Here is a 19,023-nt window from a genome sequence, read left to right on the forward strand (position 1 = left end):
AAAAACGTTTAGCCAATAAACTGTCAATTTTGTTCATGTTAACTTATCTTATTAATGAACCTAAATTATTGATAACTTTAAACTATGTTGTAACTATGACTTTGGCACGATTTAAAAGCAAACTTTATCAGTAGTTTAGTCAACAAGGGGTTCTTAATTATCAATGGATAAAATAATAAAGAATGTAACATTAAACTCTCTGATAAGTTCACATAAAGTTTTCTGAGAATGGCGAAAGGGTCAACAAAAACAAATAATACTTTTACAAAATTAAAAAATATTTTAGACATGTTTTTTAAATATTTTTTTCATAATACAACACATACTTTACTTAATTAAATCCATAAATAAAACATTTACAATGTCAGTCATAAATAATAGTAAACTTCACAAAATTATTTACATTGTCAAAGATGCTTTAACGATTTCATGTAATTAAAGATAAAAACTTAACATCTGTTTGTAAGCATACATAACAGTATTTAAATGTTTATATAGTTTTAGTTATTTGGCTTCAGCTTTAACCCAAAAAAAAAAAACATTTCAATAAAATATTCTGATTATTTTATTTCTATGGTAATGTTAAATGTCAAACATTTAAAAATAATCTGAGCTATTTATCTATATTTTTTATTCAGTGCCTTTTTGGAAGTATCAATTATTGAAGCTGTATTAAGAAATGTAACAGTACTACATGTGGTACAGTTTTTGTGATCGAAAACCCAGTTGCATATTTTTGCTGATAAAAATTTCTTTAAATTTCTTGTGATTGATGCTTATCATTATGGTTGAAATTGGGTCTGGTTCAGCACTGATCTAATTGGCAACTTAAAAGGTAGAATATCTCAACTGCCACCAAACAATGTAAAGAATTTTCAATAGCTGATTCATTATGCCGCAGTATATAATAATAAGCTATTTGGAAAAAAAAAACTTCAGCAATCCCTTATTGAGAATAGAACAAGAATTTCAAAAGTACAAACAGTTTGTAGCTCTTATTATATTTGTAGAAATGACTATGCTTTCTCGTGTCGCAATATATAAACTTGCTAAACATTGCCATACATTTGCAATACATTCGTTTGATTAATACACAAATCAAGATTCTCATTAATATAGCTGAGCCACTATTTTTTCCCTGTAAAAAACAAAAAACAAGCGTTATAAATTTAAAAAAAAAATAAAACAATATATGCCTGAAAATGTAGTTCACTAACAAAAGTTATAAAATGTACAAGGTTGTAGATTATAAAAAAAATGCGAAACTTTTTCATGATATTTTAAAATCAATTTTCTAAACTGTTCAATTTCCCGAAAATTTCAAAACTTATAATTTTATTATTTTTACCATTATTATTCCTGTTATAATTATAGAATAAAATGAATTGTCCTAGAAAGTCTAGTTTCTGAAAATTGATATAAATTAATTTTTTTTTACCTAACTGTATCTCTTTAAACGCTTATGTCAAAGCAACGTTTACACCTGTAATTTCTGTTACATTATTTTAAATATCATGTTTTTGCCATGTTCCTATTCCTATTAATTTATACTCCTAATAACTACATGGTCAATTTTATATCTACATATCCAGGTGAAGAAACCAGTATTAGCACTGTTAATATTTTTACATTAACACTGTTAAAATTTTTATATTAACACTGTTAATATTGTAATATTAACACTGTTAATATTCACAGTAAAATTGCAATATTAACAAATGTATGATGTTTACAACATTATTTTTACAAATAAATGTTTACATTTAATGCTATAAATTTTTCTAATATTACTGTACCTTATTGAGTCAACAAAACTGCTGACTTTTTGCAGAAGTAAATTCTTCACTCTTTAAATCGAGAATTAAAAATGGTGGATGAAATTTGATAGCTTTGTAATGTTTTTAAACTTCTTTACTTTTCGTCCCAAATATTTTTGTTACAACTTCAAAGTAATTGCAATATTATTGAAGTTGCACACTCAGGAGGAGTGAAAGAGGACTTTTGAGGAGTGAAGGAGGACTTCAGAGGAGTGAAGGAGGACTCCTAAGGAGTGAAGGAGGACTTCTGAGGATTGAAGGAGAACTTCTAAGGAGTGAAGTTGCACACTTCTGAGGAATGAAAGAAGACTTTTGAGGAGTGAAGGAGGACTTTTGAGGAGTGAAAGAGGACTTCTAAGGAGTGAAGGAGGACTTCTAAGGAGTGAAGGAGGACTTCTGAGGAGTGAAGAAGGACTTCTGAAGAGTGAAGGAGGACTTCTGGAGGAGTGAAGTTGCGCACTTTGGAGGAGTGAAGTTGCACACTTCTGAGAAGTGAAGGAGGACGTTTGAGGAGTGAAGGAGGACGGAAAAGTTTAGAATCTGGTTTTCATATTAAACTGGCTGAGAGCAACAAGCTGATTAGAAATAATTTAATGGTCAAAATTTCTCATTGTTTTTATGAGCAAATGATGGCAAAGAGGTAAGTAATTTATCACTGAAAATTTCTTTAGATAACTAGAATACAATATGTACTATTTATTTTGATTTTTTATGCATGTATAGTTGGTAGAAAAAGATACACCTATGGTAAATTGCAGTGACTTTAAAGAACTAGTAGCAATGATGCTTTATCACAGACATCAAGAAACAAATAATGTTGGTATCAAATTAGGTGTAGATGAAGGGCAGGGATTCCTTAAAGTTACTCTATTAATTACCCAAAAACCAGATTAGAAATTACCCTAAAACCAGGTTAGAAAACTATAAAATCAAAAATAATTTGAGAAAGTGTGACGGATATGCATTCAAAGATTTTAAAGATTCAAGTGTACGCAAAATTATTATACTGGCCAATTTGCCTTCATTGAACAAAAAATACCATAATCTGCGGATAATTTTGGATAAATTGAATATCTTTTATTAGATTGCACAGTATCTAAAGATCTAAAGTTTTTGCTTCATATAGTTGGAAAAAAAGCTGCAATATCAAAGCACCCTTTTCGTTTTGCATTGTTTGGCAAACAATCCTTACAATAAGTTGCTTAAAAACAAAGAAAAATTTGAGCTGTTTTTTTAGGAGTCCAGTTTTGGAGATCCTGCTTAAAGTACTACATTAAAGTACGCAGAGATTTTGAAAAATTAGTCCATCCTTTTTTGGAAAATTATTAGGCTCTACTTACGTATAATGTGTAGAGCCGTTTTCTACGAGCTATAGAAATCTAGAAGTAACGATTCTCTTCTAGTTGAGCAATATATTATCGTTCATCGACATGAAAGGTTGAGTCTTCGGTATGATAAATAAATTTTAAGTCTGATAGAAGATTATAATAATTTTTTTATTAACTATAATAATATTAGTTAAATACTAATTATTACAACAGTTTATGCAAGTTAAAACTTGCTTAAACTACGACGATTATTCATTAAATAAACTAGAACCTATTTTATACATTTTAAATTTTACTTGATTTACTGAACCAAACAAGCTCTCGAATCCATTCACCAGGATTTCAAACAGTTTTAGTGAATGAGAAAAGTTAGAGAGCTCAGTCTAAACTATATTAAAGCGTTAAAAAAAACAGTTGTTGCTTACAACTGCAAACACTTTTTAAGTATCTTTCAATTTGTAGGTAGCTTGTAAAAAATACAATATTAACCTCCTATGAACAATTTTCTAACATAATTTTTTGATAAAAGAAATTAGAAATTTTTTTTATGTGTTATAATAAACAAAATCGAAATTCATCGACAGACATTAAATTTCATTAAAAAAATTGCTTGTTTAAATGTTACGATCATTCAAAGTTATTTCAGGGGGTTATTGAGCAAAATTTTAAAATTTTTATGGACATAAATGTTAAACGAAATAAATTTTTCTAATGAAATTTGAAATCTGTTGATAAATTTTGAACAAACTCACGATAAAACTTAAAAAAAAATTCATAATCTTAGGAGACGTAGTTCTAGGAAAAAGGCAATTAGGGGTCAGGACGAAGTTGGATTAACTCCAGTTATCTATTTACTAGTCGTCCTTGTTTAATACCTGTATCAACATACTAGAAATTTAAGTATGCCACATGACTCTTAGATACATTTCTTGAACAACAAAATTACTCGGCACTCGCTTAAATATGTGTTTTTTTCCCCAGGCTCCCGGTGAAAAAAAGTTGTTTTTTACATTTCTGGAATAAAGGAGAGTCTTCTGAAAATAAACAACAAAAAACACTTCTGGGAAAATGTTGCAAGGTTTTATAGCATGTTTCAATGCACCGTGGGCTCTTCATTGAGAACCATTTTTGAAGGAATATAGGCAAAGTCTGCAAGTGATGTCTTCAAAAAGTCTTATTGATATAGGAGAAGATATTGGGTCCCAATTTTTGGCCCATTTTGTACAAATATTTGTGTACGGAATGTAATTTCTACTTTGAAGGACAATTTTAGCAACATGAATTTGAGTGACACATTCCATTTACATTTTTTTTTACTCTGGGTTGATTTCTACTGTAAAATTAAAAATCCAATATGGTTATACTTTTTTGTTGTTTACAAATCACGGTTCAAAATCGCTAAATTTGAAATTTTATAAGTACTTTGAGCAATAGCATCTCCTAAGACCATAACTTGCACATAAATTCCTTAATTGTTTTTAAAAGCAACTTAAACATAAATTGATTTTATACAAAAAGAAAAAGAAAAATATGTATACAAGTGCCTGGGGCGGAGTAGTTTGCCAAAAATGGCTTTTTGTGGTCAATGCGCTTTCTTAGATTACACATAACAATCGTGGCCTTAGGTCTGCCATGAAATTTATAAGTGGTTTGGTTTCCTTATACAAGAATTATCCAATATCTGAAAAATCTGTGTTCTCAAGCTACTGTTGCAATAAAAAGCCGACAGAAGTCTTAGAAGTAGTCTTATTTTGCAACATTTAAACTTACAAAAAACCCTAGCAACGGTGTAGGTATGCCTTAGCAACGGCTGTCCAGCGATATTTGTGAAGTTTTCAGTCCCTTTTCTATTATCTAACAGAATGGGATAATAGAAGATAATCAAAAGAATTTAGGTTCGAGATTTTTATTTTCTTGATATAAAACAGTTTTGCTGTTTACCATAGATTTTTTCACAGATTAAAAATTGTGGTTTTCTGATAGCATGCGTTCTAATGATTCATTATCAAAAAATAATTCAGGGCAACAAAATTGAGTACAAAACCTGAGTAGTTAAAAGTAGTCAAGTAGTTTTTATGGAAATTTTTAGAACAGTATTATACTGCACTGCATAAAATTATAATGGTAATAATTATTATACTGCACTGCACAAGATTGCTCTTTAACTTAACTTGCAAAAATTATACTGAATATAATTTTTGCAAGTTGAGTTATAGAGCTTCACAACTTTAACTGTAGTATGGAATGCGACATTTGTATAGCTCCATTATTCACCTTTAGCGATTTGGAAATGTCTCTACAGCTTGAGTTAGAAATTATATTGAGTCCTGATTAAATAGAAGCTTTGGAGCCTATTTTAACTACCATTATGAAGAGAATCATAAAGATCTACTACCGTTAATAAAGTGTTTCAAGTATCAACAAAATTCCTGGTGAAAAGTTGTGCTTTTGCTGACTCTCTAGTACATTACTTTTTTCGTAATCATGCCTTTCAAAAAAGAATTGTTTTGCTCTGAAAACTTCACAGAGGGTTTCAAGATAGATGTTTCCATGATAAGATGTCGCATTATAGAAGACTTTTTAAAACAGGGAAAATCATTTTTAACTTTGACCAAAACAACATCAGCGAAACAGCGTACATCAAAAAGGCTTTGCTCAAATTTATATACAACAGTAAAATAGATTTTTTTTTTCTCATTTGACCATTTTTATTAAAGAAGAAGATATCAATATGTAAAATAAATTTTTAAAAATACTCTTTTTAACTTTCACACAGCTGGAAAAATTTTCTGATAAAAATATTTCAGCTAAAATCCAGTTTCCTTATCAAGTATTTCAAAAGCAGTTATAAATTTCCTCATCAAGTTGCTCAAAAGCAGTTAAAACCGCACCTATGGAATAAACTTGTTTTGCCAAATTTTAATTTTGATCCACTAAATTCTTTTTAAAAATAAAAAGTTTTATTCTTTCCCTCGACAACATATTACAGTGAAACTAATTATTTTATCTACTATTCAACTTTATTTTTGGATTTTTTATTATTTTTCTCTAAAGTTTTGTAGTTACGTTGTTTACAACCATTTATTTTTATATTTATATTACGTTGAATATATTGTTTACAGTTTTGCTTATGTAAAAGATAATATATATATATATTCTACTTTATTGTAAATTATACTTTATTAGGTATTTGTAAACTTGTTTGTTTGCTATTTTCTTTAAGGTTCCGGTGATAAGATCTTAGTGATCTTCTTTTGGTAACCTAGTTTACACTGTTATCACGTTTTATATATATATATATATATATATATATATATATATATATATATATATATATATATATATATATATATATATATATATATATATATATATATATATATATATATGAAAATATACATATATATATATATATATATATATGAAAATATACATATATATATATATATATATATATATATATATATATATAGTATGTATATATATATATATATATATATATATATATATATATATATATATATATACATATATATATATATATATATATATGTATATATATATATATATATGTATACATATATATACATATATATATATATATATATATATATATATATATATATATATATATATATATATATATATATGTATATTTATATATGTATATTATATATTATATATGTATATATATATATGTATACATATATATACATATATATGTATATATAAATATATATGTATATATAAATATATATGTATATATATATATATGTATATTTATTTATGTATATTATATATAATATATATGTATATTATATATGTATATTATATATATATATATATATATATATATATATACATATATATAAATATATATATATATATATATATATATATATATATATATATATATATATATATATATTTATATATATATATATATATATTTATATACAGGGTGCCGAAAAAGTTCCTGTACAAAAGACGAGAAACAAATTACACTTTAATTTAAAACAAAATAATACTAAAATATACTAAAATAATATGAAGAAATACAAAAGAATTCTAAAAACACACTATGTTTTGAAAAAAAACACCATACAGATAATTTTTTCAAATTATACTTTTGTACGGGAACTTTTTCCGCACCCTGTATATATATATATATATATATATATATATATATATATATATATATATATATATATATATATATATATATATATATATATATATATATATATATATATATATATATATATATATATATATATATATGTATATATGTATATATATAGGACTTTTAATAGTTTATTTTATTGTATCACGACTAACATTGTAAACTGAAAAAAAAAAATTTGTCCAAAGATAAGTTGTTTTATTACTTGAAGAGAAATTCGGGACCCAATTTCTCTTCAAGTAATAAGTATTTTCGAAAAAAAATTGAACAGCGGCATGTTTTCATTATTTCCTAAAAAACTTCTTAAAATGAAGACAAGTTGAAGATATCACTTCCACTATTTCGCCCAAATTTCTCAGATAATGGCTCCTAACTGCAATCGAGAACTCCAATTTAAATGAGTAATTAACTTGCACGCATAATGGAATGAAAATTCATTCAAATGAGAATTGAATTTTTCTCAAAATTTTCCTTAGAAAATAGTTTTAATATAAAATTCAATCGAATGGAAACACACAAAAAAATAGGAATAATTTGATTAAAGCAACGAAAAACTCCTTGACCCGAATAATGGTAATTATTTAGGAGTAATTGAACTACTTTATCATATTGTTTAAGAACTAAAAATGCATTTTAAATCAATTACTGAAACTGAAAAAAAAGTTAGACCATATTTTTTTTACAAAAGTTTAAAAAAAAATTATCTTGCAATTAGATTCTAAAGTTTTTTATATAACAAATAATATTAAATCATCAAAATACTTTTCCGTAATGATAGATTCTACACCGATTTTCACAAAAAAGACCAGTTTTTCATAATTATTTGGTATCTTAAAATAGCAGTCCAAAAGCCAAGTATTCAAGAAAGTTTTTTAAGCTTTGTAAATATAATGTCATCAAACAGAGAAAATTTAGCAAACATACTTAGTGAGGAATTAGGAATATTAGGAATCAAAAATGCTGATTGCCGAATTCGATAGTATGCCAACGCAACCAATATGAATGCAGAATATAAAGGAGTGAATAATGCAGAATATAAAGGAATAAAGTCAAACTTCAGAAGTCAACAACAGAGCATGATAAAAGCCGTATGGTGGACATAACATCAATTTAGTTATAAATAATAGTGTTAAAAACAATATTAAAAATCAGAAATTTTCCACTACATTAAATAATTTGTATAAGATCTTTGCTGCACCAACGTAGCGATGGGCTATTCAAATAAAATGTTAAAAAATTATTCTGAAGGCGTCAAGCAATACTAAATAGGAATAACATTAAACGGTGTCCTTGTGATACTCAAGTATTAAAAAATAGAAACAAAGTTGGCTTTAATAAATGACCAGAGCCTAGTTTACCGTTACCAAACGGAGAGCACTTAATCTTAAGAGATAGGCGGATTGTTGTTATTATAAAGACCATAAATATAAAGCAAATAAGAATTATGGCCATATTGATGATATACCAAATGAAGAAATTACAATGCTTCATTTTTCATTTGGTATATCATCAATATCGTCAAATTAATGCTTCGATGATTTTGGTATGCGTGATCTCGTTTCTGAGATTAATTATAACTACTAACTCCAACTTTAATAAACTAATTGATAAAGCAATAAATTCATTTTACGAACGATTTGAACCGTATAATTCTTTAAATCAAGTTTTCGGTTTTTCTTACTGTCAATAGAAGACTACCAGAATAATTGATTACAATGATATAACTGATAAATTTGCAAGCAAAAGAGCTAGAAAAATTGATTTATAATTTTTTTGTATAATTTTTTTTAAAAATAAAACTCAATAAAAAATTAAATCAATAAAGTTTTTAAAAAACATTATTTTAAGAGCCCCAAAAATTTACAGCACAGGGTCCCAAAAATTTTTAGCTCGGATCTGTTTTTAGTTCTCTATGTGCCGGATCTTTTTAAAGAACAACACGGTTTTTAAAAAATAGGAATGTATATTAATTTATTAAAAAACTGAAGATTGAGTAATTATGTGACACAAGACTTCAAACGGTGCCAAGTTTTCTTTTTTTTAAGTAATTAAATTTATTTAAAAAAGCAAAACTGATAACATCGACTTGTCTTAACCTCCCCCACTCTCTTTCGAAGTTTATGTTAAACCAAGTATACGCTTTCGAGGATTTCATTTAATAGGCTACAGTGAAGACTATCCTACTAAAGTTGCTTAGACTATACTTTGTTTTATGCTGAAGCCAATGTTAGGAAAACCACATATTTATACGGTAGGAAAAAAAAAACTTTTCGTTTTTTTGAAATTTGAAATGGAAGTTTTAAAAACATGTTATTTTTTTTTTTTTTTTTTTTGATGAAAATCATTCAAGGCAATATTTCAATCACAAATTTTATCGCAAAATTACTATATAATAAAATATAACACCTGTCTTATTAATTTTTTTTTTTTTTTGTAATGCAGTTTATTTCGTCATCCAGCCAATCGCCTTATTACGCCCATCTCATAATGTTACAAGTTCGGTAAACGTAAAAATAAAAAAATAAAAGTAGTAAAAAATATACTCAGATTTAAAAAGATACCCTAGGGACTCGTGAAAATCAGAAATATTTCTAATACGAAAATACGATAAAGGATTAAAATAAATATCAAAATCGTAAAAACACGAAAAGTAAAAAAAAAACGATTGCAAAAACAATTACAAAACGAAACAATTACAAAACGAAAATAAAACGATTACAAAAACAAAGTTAAATCAAAAATAAAAAGCACATCTAAAAAAGAAATATATATCAGAAGTTCTTTTTTTTTTGTTCAAAATAATTTCGTAAATCAGCAAACAAATATAAAGTAGGGGAACATGGGGCAAGATGACGAACGTTTCGAAAAACGCCTGTATCTTAGTCAATATCTGTCTCAAAAATTAAAACTTGATTTAAAAATGATAAAAAATCATTCCGCGTCACTGATGTATCAAAAAACCGTTCTAAAAGTAAAAAATAGCTAAGGAAAAATTCAGTAAACGATGTTAACTCAAATCGTCATCTTGCCCCGCATACGGGGCAAGATGACAATTTGAGTTAACAAAGTTTAAAACTTTAAGAAAAGAAAACTCTATGAAGCTATAAACGCCTCAAAAACCATCATCACAAGTTCTTTTTTATTAAAAAAGTAATACACATAAAGGTGTAACTTTTAAAACTAATAAATTATACATTTATATCGGTCAATGCAAAAAAAAACAGTAACAACCTAGTAATCAGTTTGTAGCAAGCTCTAACGCAACAAAATAAAACTATTGTCAAACAAAAATTGTATTTCGTAATAAAATAATGACTGAATAATACAAGAATAGCAAACAGTACAAGTAAACTTCCGTTTAATATAGATTACGGACAAGCCATCTTGCCCCGGTCATCTTGCCCCAGGCTAATACAATCTTTAAAATGAATCAGAATCAGTACATAATCAAATTATCATAGCCTAATACTTCTTGTATGGCTTCCAGTTTCATCAAATTAAATAAAAATTTCTCGCTTACCTTTAGCTGGTGATGTAGCGATGTAATAAATCAAGATAAACGAGGATAAAAAGTGTTTTTCTCAATGTCGGAAAAACTTTTTTAATACTTAACTTTCGTCGCAAAAATAATATTTAAAAAGAAACCATTGATAAATCTACTAAAATTAATCTACTTCCTTTTCAGCTAAAGTCAACTGTTATATTTAGTTTTGCTTAAGAGATAACTGTAGGTCGTCATCTTGCCCCATTCATCATCTTACCCCATTTTCCCCTACCTTTAATAAAAATTTACGGCGCGTTTGCGCCGTAAATCCAAACAAAATAAATTCAAAAGTGTTAAAATGAGGATAATTTATGGAATAAAGTTGATCAAGAATATCTAGTAAAAAAATTATCAAAGGTTACACTTTTTCGCATTTATACATCGTATGAAATATGTTTTCGTCATGTTTTTTACATTGCGGATATGTTTTTCTGTCTTATTAAAATGTTGAGCGGTTCTTGTCACTTCTTAAATTTCACACTTTGACCCACTAATATATATTAATAGATAGTAAACCGCAATCTGTCCGCAGCTAGTGGTAGCAATAAGGATAGGCTAACTCTCTTAATAAATCTTGTTGGAATAACTTTTAGATTTCAATCTAAAACATTTTTTTTGTGACATTTTACTATTAATTTATTGGGTTTTTTTCTATAACTTTGTTAAATTTGTTCTGGTATTTTTGAATGTGCGTAAAAAATAATATTTTGTCTTATTTTGAAATAACTTCTTTTTGTTACTTTTTGTTCACTTTTACATAAGTTTTGTTGAGTATCTAAAATAAACAACTTTTATTCGTAATGATTTAATAACAGAAGTTTTAAACAACAAATAAAAAGTAAACGTTTATATGCCCTTGGTCACCCAAAGCAAAAACGAAAAATGTTACGATCAAAATATTTCAAACTACTTTAAAATATTTGCAACTATTTTGTAAATGATAGAAACTTATAAAGTTTACTTTGAGGAGATCATTATTTTGAAGAGGCAAACAAATTTTCTCGTACTGAAAGTGAATCAAATTTAAGTTAACGAATAAAAAAAGTGTAATAAATTGTAATAAAGCTAGCTACTTACAAATACAATACTAGTGGGTATAAAGTATATATAGCGGTTAGCAACTAGTTAGCGGTGTTTCTTAATGATAAAATTAGTGATAATTTTATAAATACTTATTATTATTTGCATTTGCAGTTACAGCAAAATCAATTGTATCATTAAATTCAGCATCGCAACATTATGTATGAAACAACAAAAAGGTAACATAAACGAAAATGTTGTAACATAGTGTAAAAAGAACAAAAGATTACTCATAAATAGTAATAACAGAATAATCACTAATGATAAGAACAACATAATAATCATTATCAATAAAAATAAAAGAATAATTATTAATACCAATAATAACATAAAAAACCTAAATAATAAGAACAAAAGAATAAATATTATTAATAACAACAAAATAATCATTGATAATAATAACAGAATAATCATTAATAATAATAACAACAGAATAATCATTGATGATAATAATAAAAAACAGAATAATCATTAGTCATATTAACAACAAAATAATCATTTATAACAAGAGCAACCATTATGAATAATTTCAAGTATGATGCTCTTAATTTATGCAATTAATTTAAATAATTCATCAGAAAAGTTAACTCGATATTTGTTTACGACACAAATCTCTTTCTGTGGCATTAAGCAACTTTACTGTGACATTAAGCAACTTTATTCTGAAATGAATTTTGATTTAAGGAATGTCGATGAATAGTTTAAAGCTTATCAATTCTTACTCAATGTAGATAAAACAAAATGTACTTTATTCGATAAAAAATCACAAAATGAAAACCTTCCTTTAAATTTCCTGATTTGATTTTAATTGATAAACTAATTGAAAAAAGTGAGTCTATAAAATTCTTGGAAATCCCTATTTATGAAAATTTATCATGGCTTCCTTATATAGCATATATTCAGTCAAAAAATAGTGAAACAATTCGGTTTGATGTATCGTATTTGTAAAAAAGTAACATGAAAAAGTCTGAAACTAGTTTATTGGAGCGTAATACATTGCATAATTTACTATTCCAATATTACATGGGCTAGTACAAAACTCAACAAACAAAACTTAAAAAAATATTTTCTTACAAAAACGTATATGCAGACTTATATAAGAATAAAAAATATGAACATGCAATACCGTTAATGAAAGACATCTAAATGATGAATATATATGAAATCAATTTTACCATCACTTTATTTTTTTTGTATAAACATAATAACTGTTTTATTCAAAAAAACTTGAATGATAAATTTACGAAAAATATAAAGAAAAAGTATTCTCTTAGATTAAGTCAATGGAATACTTATAAATTGCATAGAATTAATAGCAAGTATTCTGAATATAGAACAGCATACCGAGGACCAAAACTATGGAACACTTTTTAAAAAGCAAAGATTAAAATACGGTAAAATAGATAAACTCCTTTATGTTTCTAATAAAAAATGAAATTTTTAAACTAGATAAATAGTTATTAATTTTTTCTAAATGAACATAGATCTCCATTATTCTTAGTTTTTATATGTTTGATTGTCTCTTATTTATTATATTGAAAAGAATTTGTCAGTGTATTTGAGTGACTATCGATAAAATTGTATTGATTCAATATAACTTTAATCTGTGACTGTTCCTAAGTGCTCCAAAAACTCTCATTCGTCTAGTTTTTTTCCTCGAACATCAGTTCTTTGGAATTCGCTTCCTTCATCTTGCTTTCCTGATTCATATAACTCGCAATCCTTTAAGTCGTTCGTGAATCGTTATCTTGCTCTACAACCTTCATTTTTCTCTTCTAGTAACTTCCAACTTTAATTCGTGGTTGCTTGCAGCTTTGTTGTAAGCAAAGATGTTAAAAAAAAAAAAAAATTTACTTTCTTGATTTTATGGAAATGTTTATGAGAGCTTTTATTTTCTTTTATTATATTGGAATTGTAAATTTGGAATTGTAAATAGTATTTTGGAATTGTAATTAATATTTTTAACAATTTTATTTTATTTTTAACTTATAAAGCCCACATAGGGGCGCTTGAAAAAATTGTGGTGACTTTAGTCATTCATATCTTCTTTGAGCTCCTGCCTTCCTTTCGACAAATTTTTTTTTTTTTTAAGTAAACGTTTCTTTGTAAATTATATTTTCTTATTTTATGAACAGCAAGTATATAATAGGGTTTCTCAAACGGAATCCCGGGGATAAAAGTGGCAGCGCGATTTCCCGGGATATCACTGTTATATCCCGGAACATAATTTTTTTTTAATTTTACATATGATAACTGTTTGAACTAATTCGACCAAAAATAAGAAAAATATTGTTGCATTTAGTTGCATTTTTATGTGTTCATATTTTATATTAAAACCTAGCACAGCAAGAAATGTTATTGAAACTATCTTAAGCTATCTAACTCAAGGAATGCATTGCAATTTGCAATGCGATGTTTTTTTTTCTCGTTATTATAAAATATGAGTAAAATATAAAAAAGATTTCTTGCAACTAAAACAGTAGGTTTGATTTTTAAACTTCTAAATTATTGAAAAGTTTTAACTTTTTCTGTATTGAAATATTTAATAATTTTTGTGTTTAAAAAACGGCAAACAAAGAAATATAAAGTCATACGTAAGATAACATACATATGTAAAAAATACTCATAACTTTACCTTTAGTTGCTTAATGATTCAATTTTGTTATACCATGTCAATTGTTAATGGATCGAAAGCATGGCAGTATTTTTGTAAAGAAATTTCTGGCAAATCTGCAATTTGCAAAAAGTGCAATGTAAAGATAATATGCAAAGGATTTTTGACAAGTGGGCTCCTTCGTCATTTAAAAAACGCACATAAAGATTTGGATTTAAATATGAAGCGTCAACATGAAGATACTGGTTCGGAAATTAAAATTGTGCAAAAGAAAATTACATTGTTTGTTAAACAGCAGACTATCGAGGAAATTGTGTCAAAGCTAGCAACGGTGGATGGCTTCTCAAAAAGTGAATTTATTAGAAAATCATTGTCTGAAAAAGGCATGTTATTACCAAAAAATCTATCCCATGTTATGAGTATGATAAAAAAACAATATGATTTAGCTAAACAAACTGTTATTTTAGAGATAAAAAAAGAAATATCTAGCGGGTCGCGATTTTCTTTACCCTTAGACAAATATACGTCTTTAAAAAATTGACGTTATTTAAATGTAAATTTACATTTATTAACAAAGTTTTGGAACCTGAAATTGACTCCGATAGCTGGATCACTTCCTGCAGAAAAAATTGTTGACCTGGTTGAAAATAAACTGTCAGATTTCAATTTATCAATTAAAAAGCACACCATAGCTAGTGTCACTGACGGAGCATCTGTAATGAAAAAATTTGGACGGCTAAGTGGTATTGAACATCAGCTGTGTTATACCCACGGACTTCATGCGGCAGTATGTGATGTTCTTTACAAAAACTGAAAGTTTGAGTGATTATGATGAGTTTGATGATGTATTTGACTGTAATGATGAGTCAAACAGCTCAACAGGCGTTACGTTTATTGGTGATTTACAAAATAGTGTAAATATAGCCTTAACAATTCAGAAGGTTCGAAAAGTGGTTCGAATCTTCCGCAAATCATCTCTTAAAAATGACGTTTTACAAATCTACGTAAAATATATGTTTCATAAAGAACTGAAGCTGATATTAGATGTCAAAACAAGGTGGAATAGTCTTGTTGCAATGCTAGAAAGATTCCTTAAAGTAAAAACATGTATACTAAAAGCAATGATCGATTTAAAAGAAGTTCTGAATATCTCCAAAGATGAATATTCGATTATGAACGCCATAACAATTTCTCTTGAACCGATAAAAGTCGGAATAGAAAGACTTGGTAGAAATAATGCTACTCTACTTGACGCAGAAGATGTAATGATATTCATCTTGGATGATTTGTCGCAGAAAAAAAATTTGATAGCTAATGAACTGCTTTAATCTGTGCAGCAGAGAATTGAAGAACGCAGAAAAGCCAATTTAATTGGACTACTAAAATTTTTAAACAACCCAATTAGTTATTATCAGGAATCAAATATCAACTCCAAACTACTCTTACCGTCCAAACAAGCATTAAAAGCAACAGTTCATCAAATAATGAAATAGTTGAAGTGAGTCGTGATAATAAAAGCATGGTTTCTGACCCGTCAATACCTCAACCTGTTGCTCCAAATTTATTAGGCAAAAGTATTTTGACACTTGAACAAAAACTGGATGCGACTATTTGTAATGTCAAACAAGTAGAAAAAGCAGCTCTATAGAAGCTCTATAGAAGACATTAAAAAACCTCACAAAAGAAATCAATTTTTTTGAGACAACTGGAAAACGTAGCGAAAGTTTAGAAAGAATATACTCCACATTAATAACCATTAGGCCGACATCAACTAAATCAGAAAGAGCTTTTTCTGCCCCGGGTCTTTTTATGGGAAAAATTTGTTCACGATCAAGTGACAAATTAATTGATTGCTTATGTTTTTTAAAACAATATTTTATTTTATATAGTAATATTGATTAGCGTGCTAAGATAAATTTGTTAGAAAGCGGTTGTTTTTTTATTATTATTTCCCCTTCTTTTTAGACAAATATTTTCTGATAAGTTGTTTACATTTAAAAATCATATATACAACAAAATATTAATAGAAAAATTAATAAAATAAATTATATTTATTAGAATAAAAAGTTAAGTGTTAATAAAAAAAAGGCAAATAAATAGTATTATTACAAATTACAGTAATAAAATAATCTAATAATAAGTTGTTAAAACTGTAGTTAAATTCAAATATAAAAATTAGGTACAACATAACCATTAAAAACAACAACACTATTTAAAATGCCACAAAAAACGTCTTCACTTTTAATGAATAACTTTTCCTTTTTTATAGTTGCTTTTACATTTTTTTTTCTTAAATGCTAAATTGAACAAATTTTTCAGTTAGCAAAACTAAATTTTCTAATTTTTATTTTAAATTATTTCAAAACTTTAAAATTTTCTACCTTTATTTTAAATAATAATATTAACTAATCAATTTGTCTAATAAAAATTATACTTTGAATTGTTTTTAGAGATGTTTGCAGAAAACAAAGAAAGAAGCATAATTAAGGGGCAAGTTCTAGCTACATTAACTATACCAAAAGAATATGGAATATTCTTTGAAGTATATTTTAGCTCATTTTCTGGCTCCCTTACAAACGTAATCCGTTTAACGACAGGAGCAGATAGTTGTTATGGATGCAGAATTTCTACACTTTTTATTAATAATCAACTAACAGCAGTCGTGGCACCAATTAACGGTAATGGTAACTATTATGTAACAACAAACCTATTAAAAACAAAAATTTGGAACAAAGTTATTATAAGACAATACATGAAAAATGGATTTTATATTAATGCTGCTACAATAAATGGAATAACAGTTTACTCAGTGCAAAATAACGATGTAAGAGTTTTTGAAAACGTCAAAATATATGTCAGCGATATCTGGTATGATTCACAACCAGGATACATAAGAAATTTAATTGTAACTGATCCTTGTCTAAGTAAGCATTTATTTATTTAATTAAATTAAAAAAAAGTTTTTTAAAACAATATATGTAAGTATTATGTCATGCAATTGTTTCTCTTTTTCACATAAAATTAATACAAAGGTAAGTGTTGCTCAAAAGCAACGTATGAAAAAAAAGGTTGCAACGTATGAAAAAATAAGCAAACAAATTTGAAGTTGCTTATTTATTTTAATTAAAAAAAAATGTTCCGAAACGTTAAGCCTTGCAACAAAAAGTTAAAGTATTCATCAAATAATCTAAATCTGTTTAATGAACCAAGTACATTTCATTTTTTTGTAAAACTTAATTGATCCTTGGCCAATAATTTCTTGTTAGTTTATCAAATTAAACCAAACAAACTTAGCCCTGATACATAGTTAAAAAATTGTTATTCATTTCTACGAATATAGTTTTAACTATATATATATATATATATATACATATATATATATATATATATATATATATATATATATATATATATATATATATATATATATATATATATATATACATATATATATATATAAATATATATATATATATATATATATAAATATATGTATATATATATATGTATATATAGGTATATATATATATATATATATATATGTATATATATGTATATATACATATATATATATATATATATATATATATATATATAATATATATATATATATATATATATATATATATATATGTATATATATATATATGTATATATATATATATATATGTACATTAAATATACAAGTTAAATATACTGAGTCCAAACAAAAGTATAACTAGAGCAAAAATAAAGATAATAAATTAATTTTGTTTCTTGTTGTGTCGATTTTTAAAGGCTTCTACTTCATCTTTCCTAATTTTTCCATTTTAAACTGATTGTTATATAACATTATTATAAAATATATTAATAACAGTTGTGTGATTATACTGTCTTCCTGTTTCTAAATAGTCAGAACATATAAAACCAATTAACCCTTCAGTTAACCCTCCAGTTGATTATTATCAAGTGGAGGGTTAACTAAACCTAGTGAAACCATGGTAGAATACGTTTGCTCCTTATTTTGCATATACGACATCACTTAAGAATTTTCATTAACTAAATATTCCAACAAATTGAAAAATTCAGCTTTAGCTGCACTTAAACTGTTCAAAAATAACATTTGTTTTATGTGTTCTGACCATTTAGAAACAGGAAGAGAGTATAATCAAACAACTGTTATTAATGTATTTCCAAATAAAGTTTGTGTTAAAATATGTTATTAATATTATTAATATATTAAAAAATATATGTTATTAATATTATATATTATTACATATATATAATATATGTTATTAATATTATACATTTATAATAAAATATGTTAATAATATTAATAATATATTAGTATATTTCCATATAAAGTGAAGATTTTTGTAAGCTTGAAGAAGATCTTGACACAATGAACATTTAAATTTGAATTTAACTTTTTTTGTTATATACCCAGCAACATGAATAACAACTTCCTTATAACTTTA

General features: G+C 26.1%; 1 protein-coding gene across 1 annotated transcript in view; it reads left to right on the forward strand.

Annotated features, from left to right (window-relative positions):
- LOC136079829 (uncharacterized) overlaps positions 1 to 19,023 on the forward strand; it is an 82,956-nt gene that overhangs the window by 2,820 nt on the left and 61,113 nt on the right. The window contains exon 2 of the mRNA XM_065796433.1: positions 17,017 to 17,490. Within this exon, the coding sequence (XP_065652505.1) occupies positions 17,017 to 17,490 (474 nt within the window). The remainder of the gene's footprint in view (positions 1 to 17,016; positions 17,491 to 19,023) is intronic.

The sequence above is a fragment of the Hydra vulgaris genome, chromosome 04, assembly GCF_038396675.1.
Source record: "Hydra vulgaris chromosome 04, alternate assembly HydraT2T_AEP".
Taxonomy (NCBI): Eukaryota; Metazoa; Cnidaria; class Hydrozoa; order Anthoathecata; family Hydridae; genus Hydra; species Hydra vulgaris.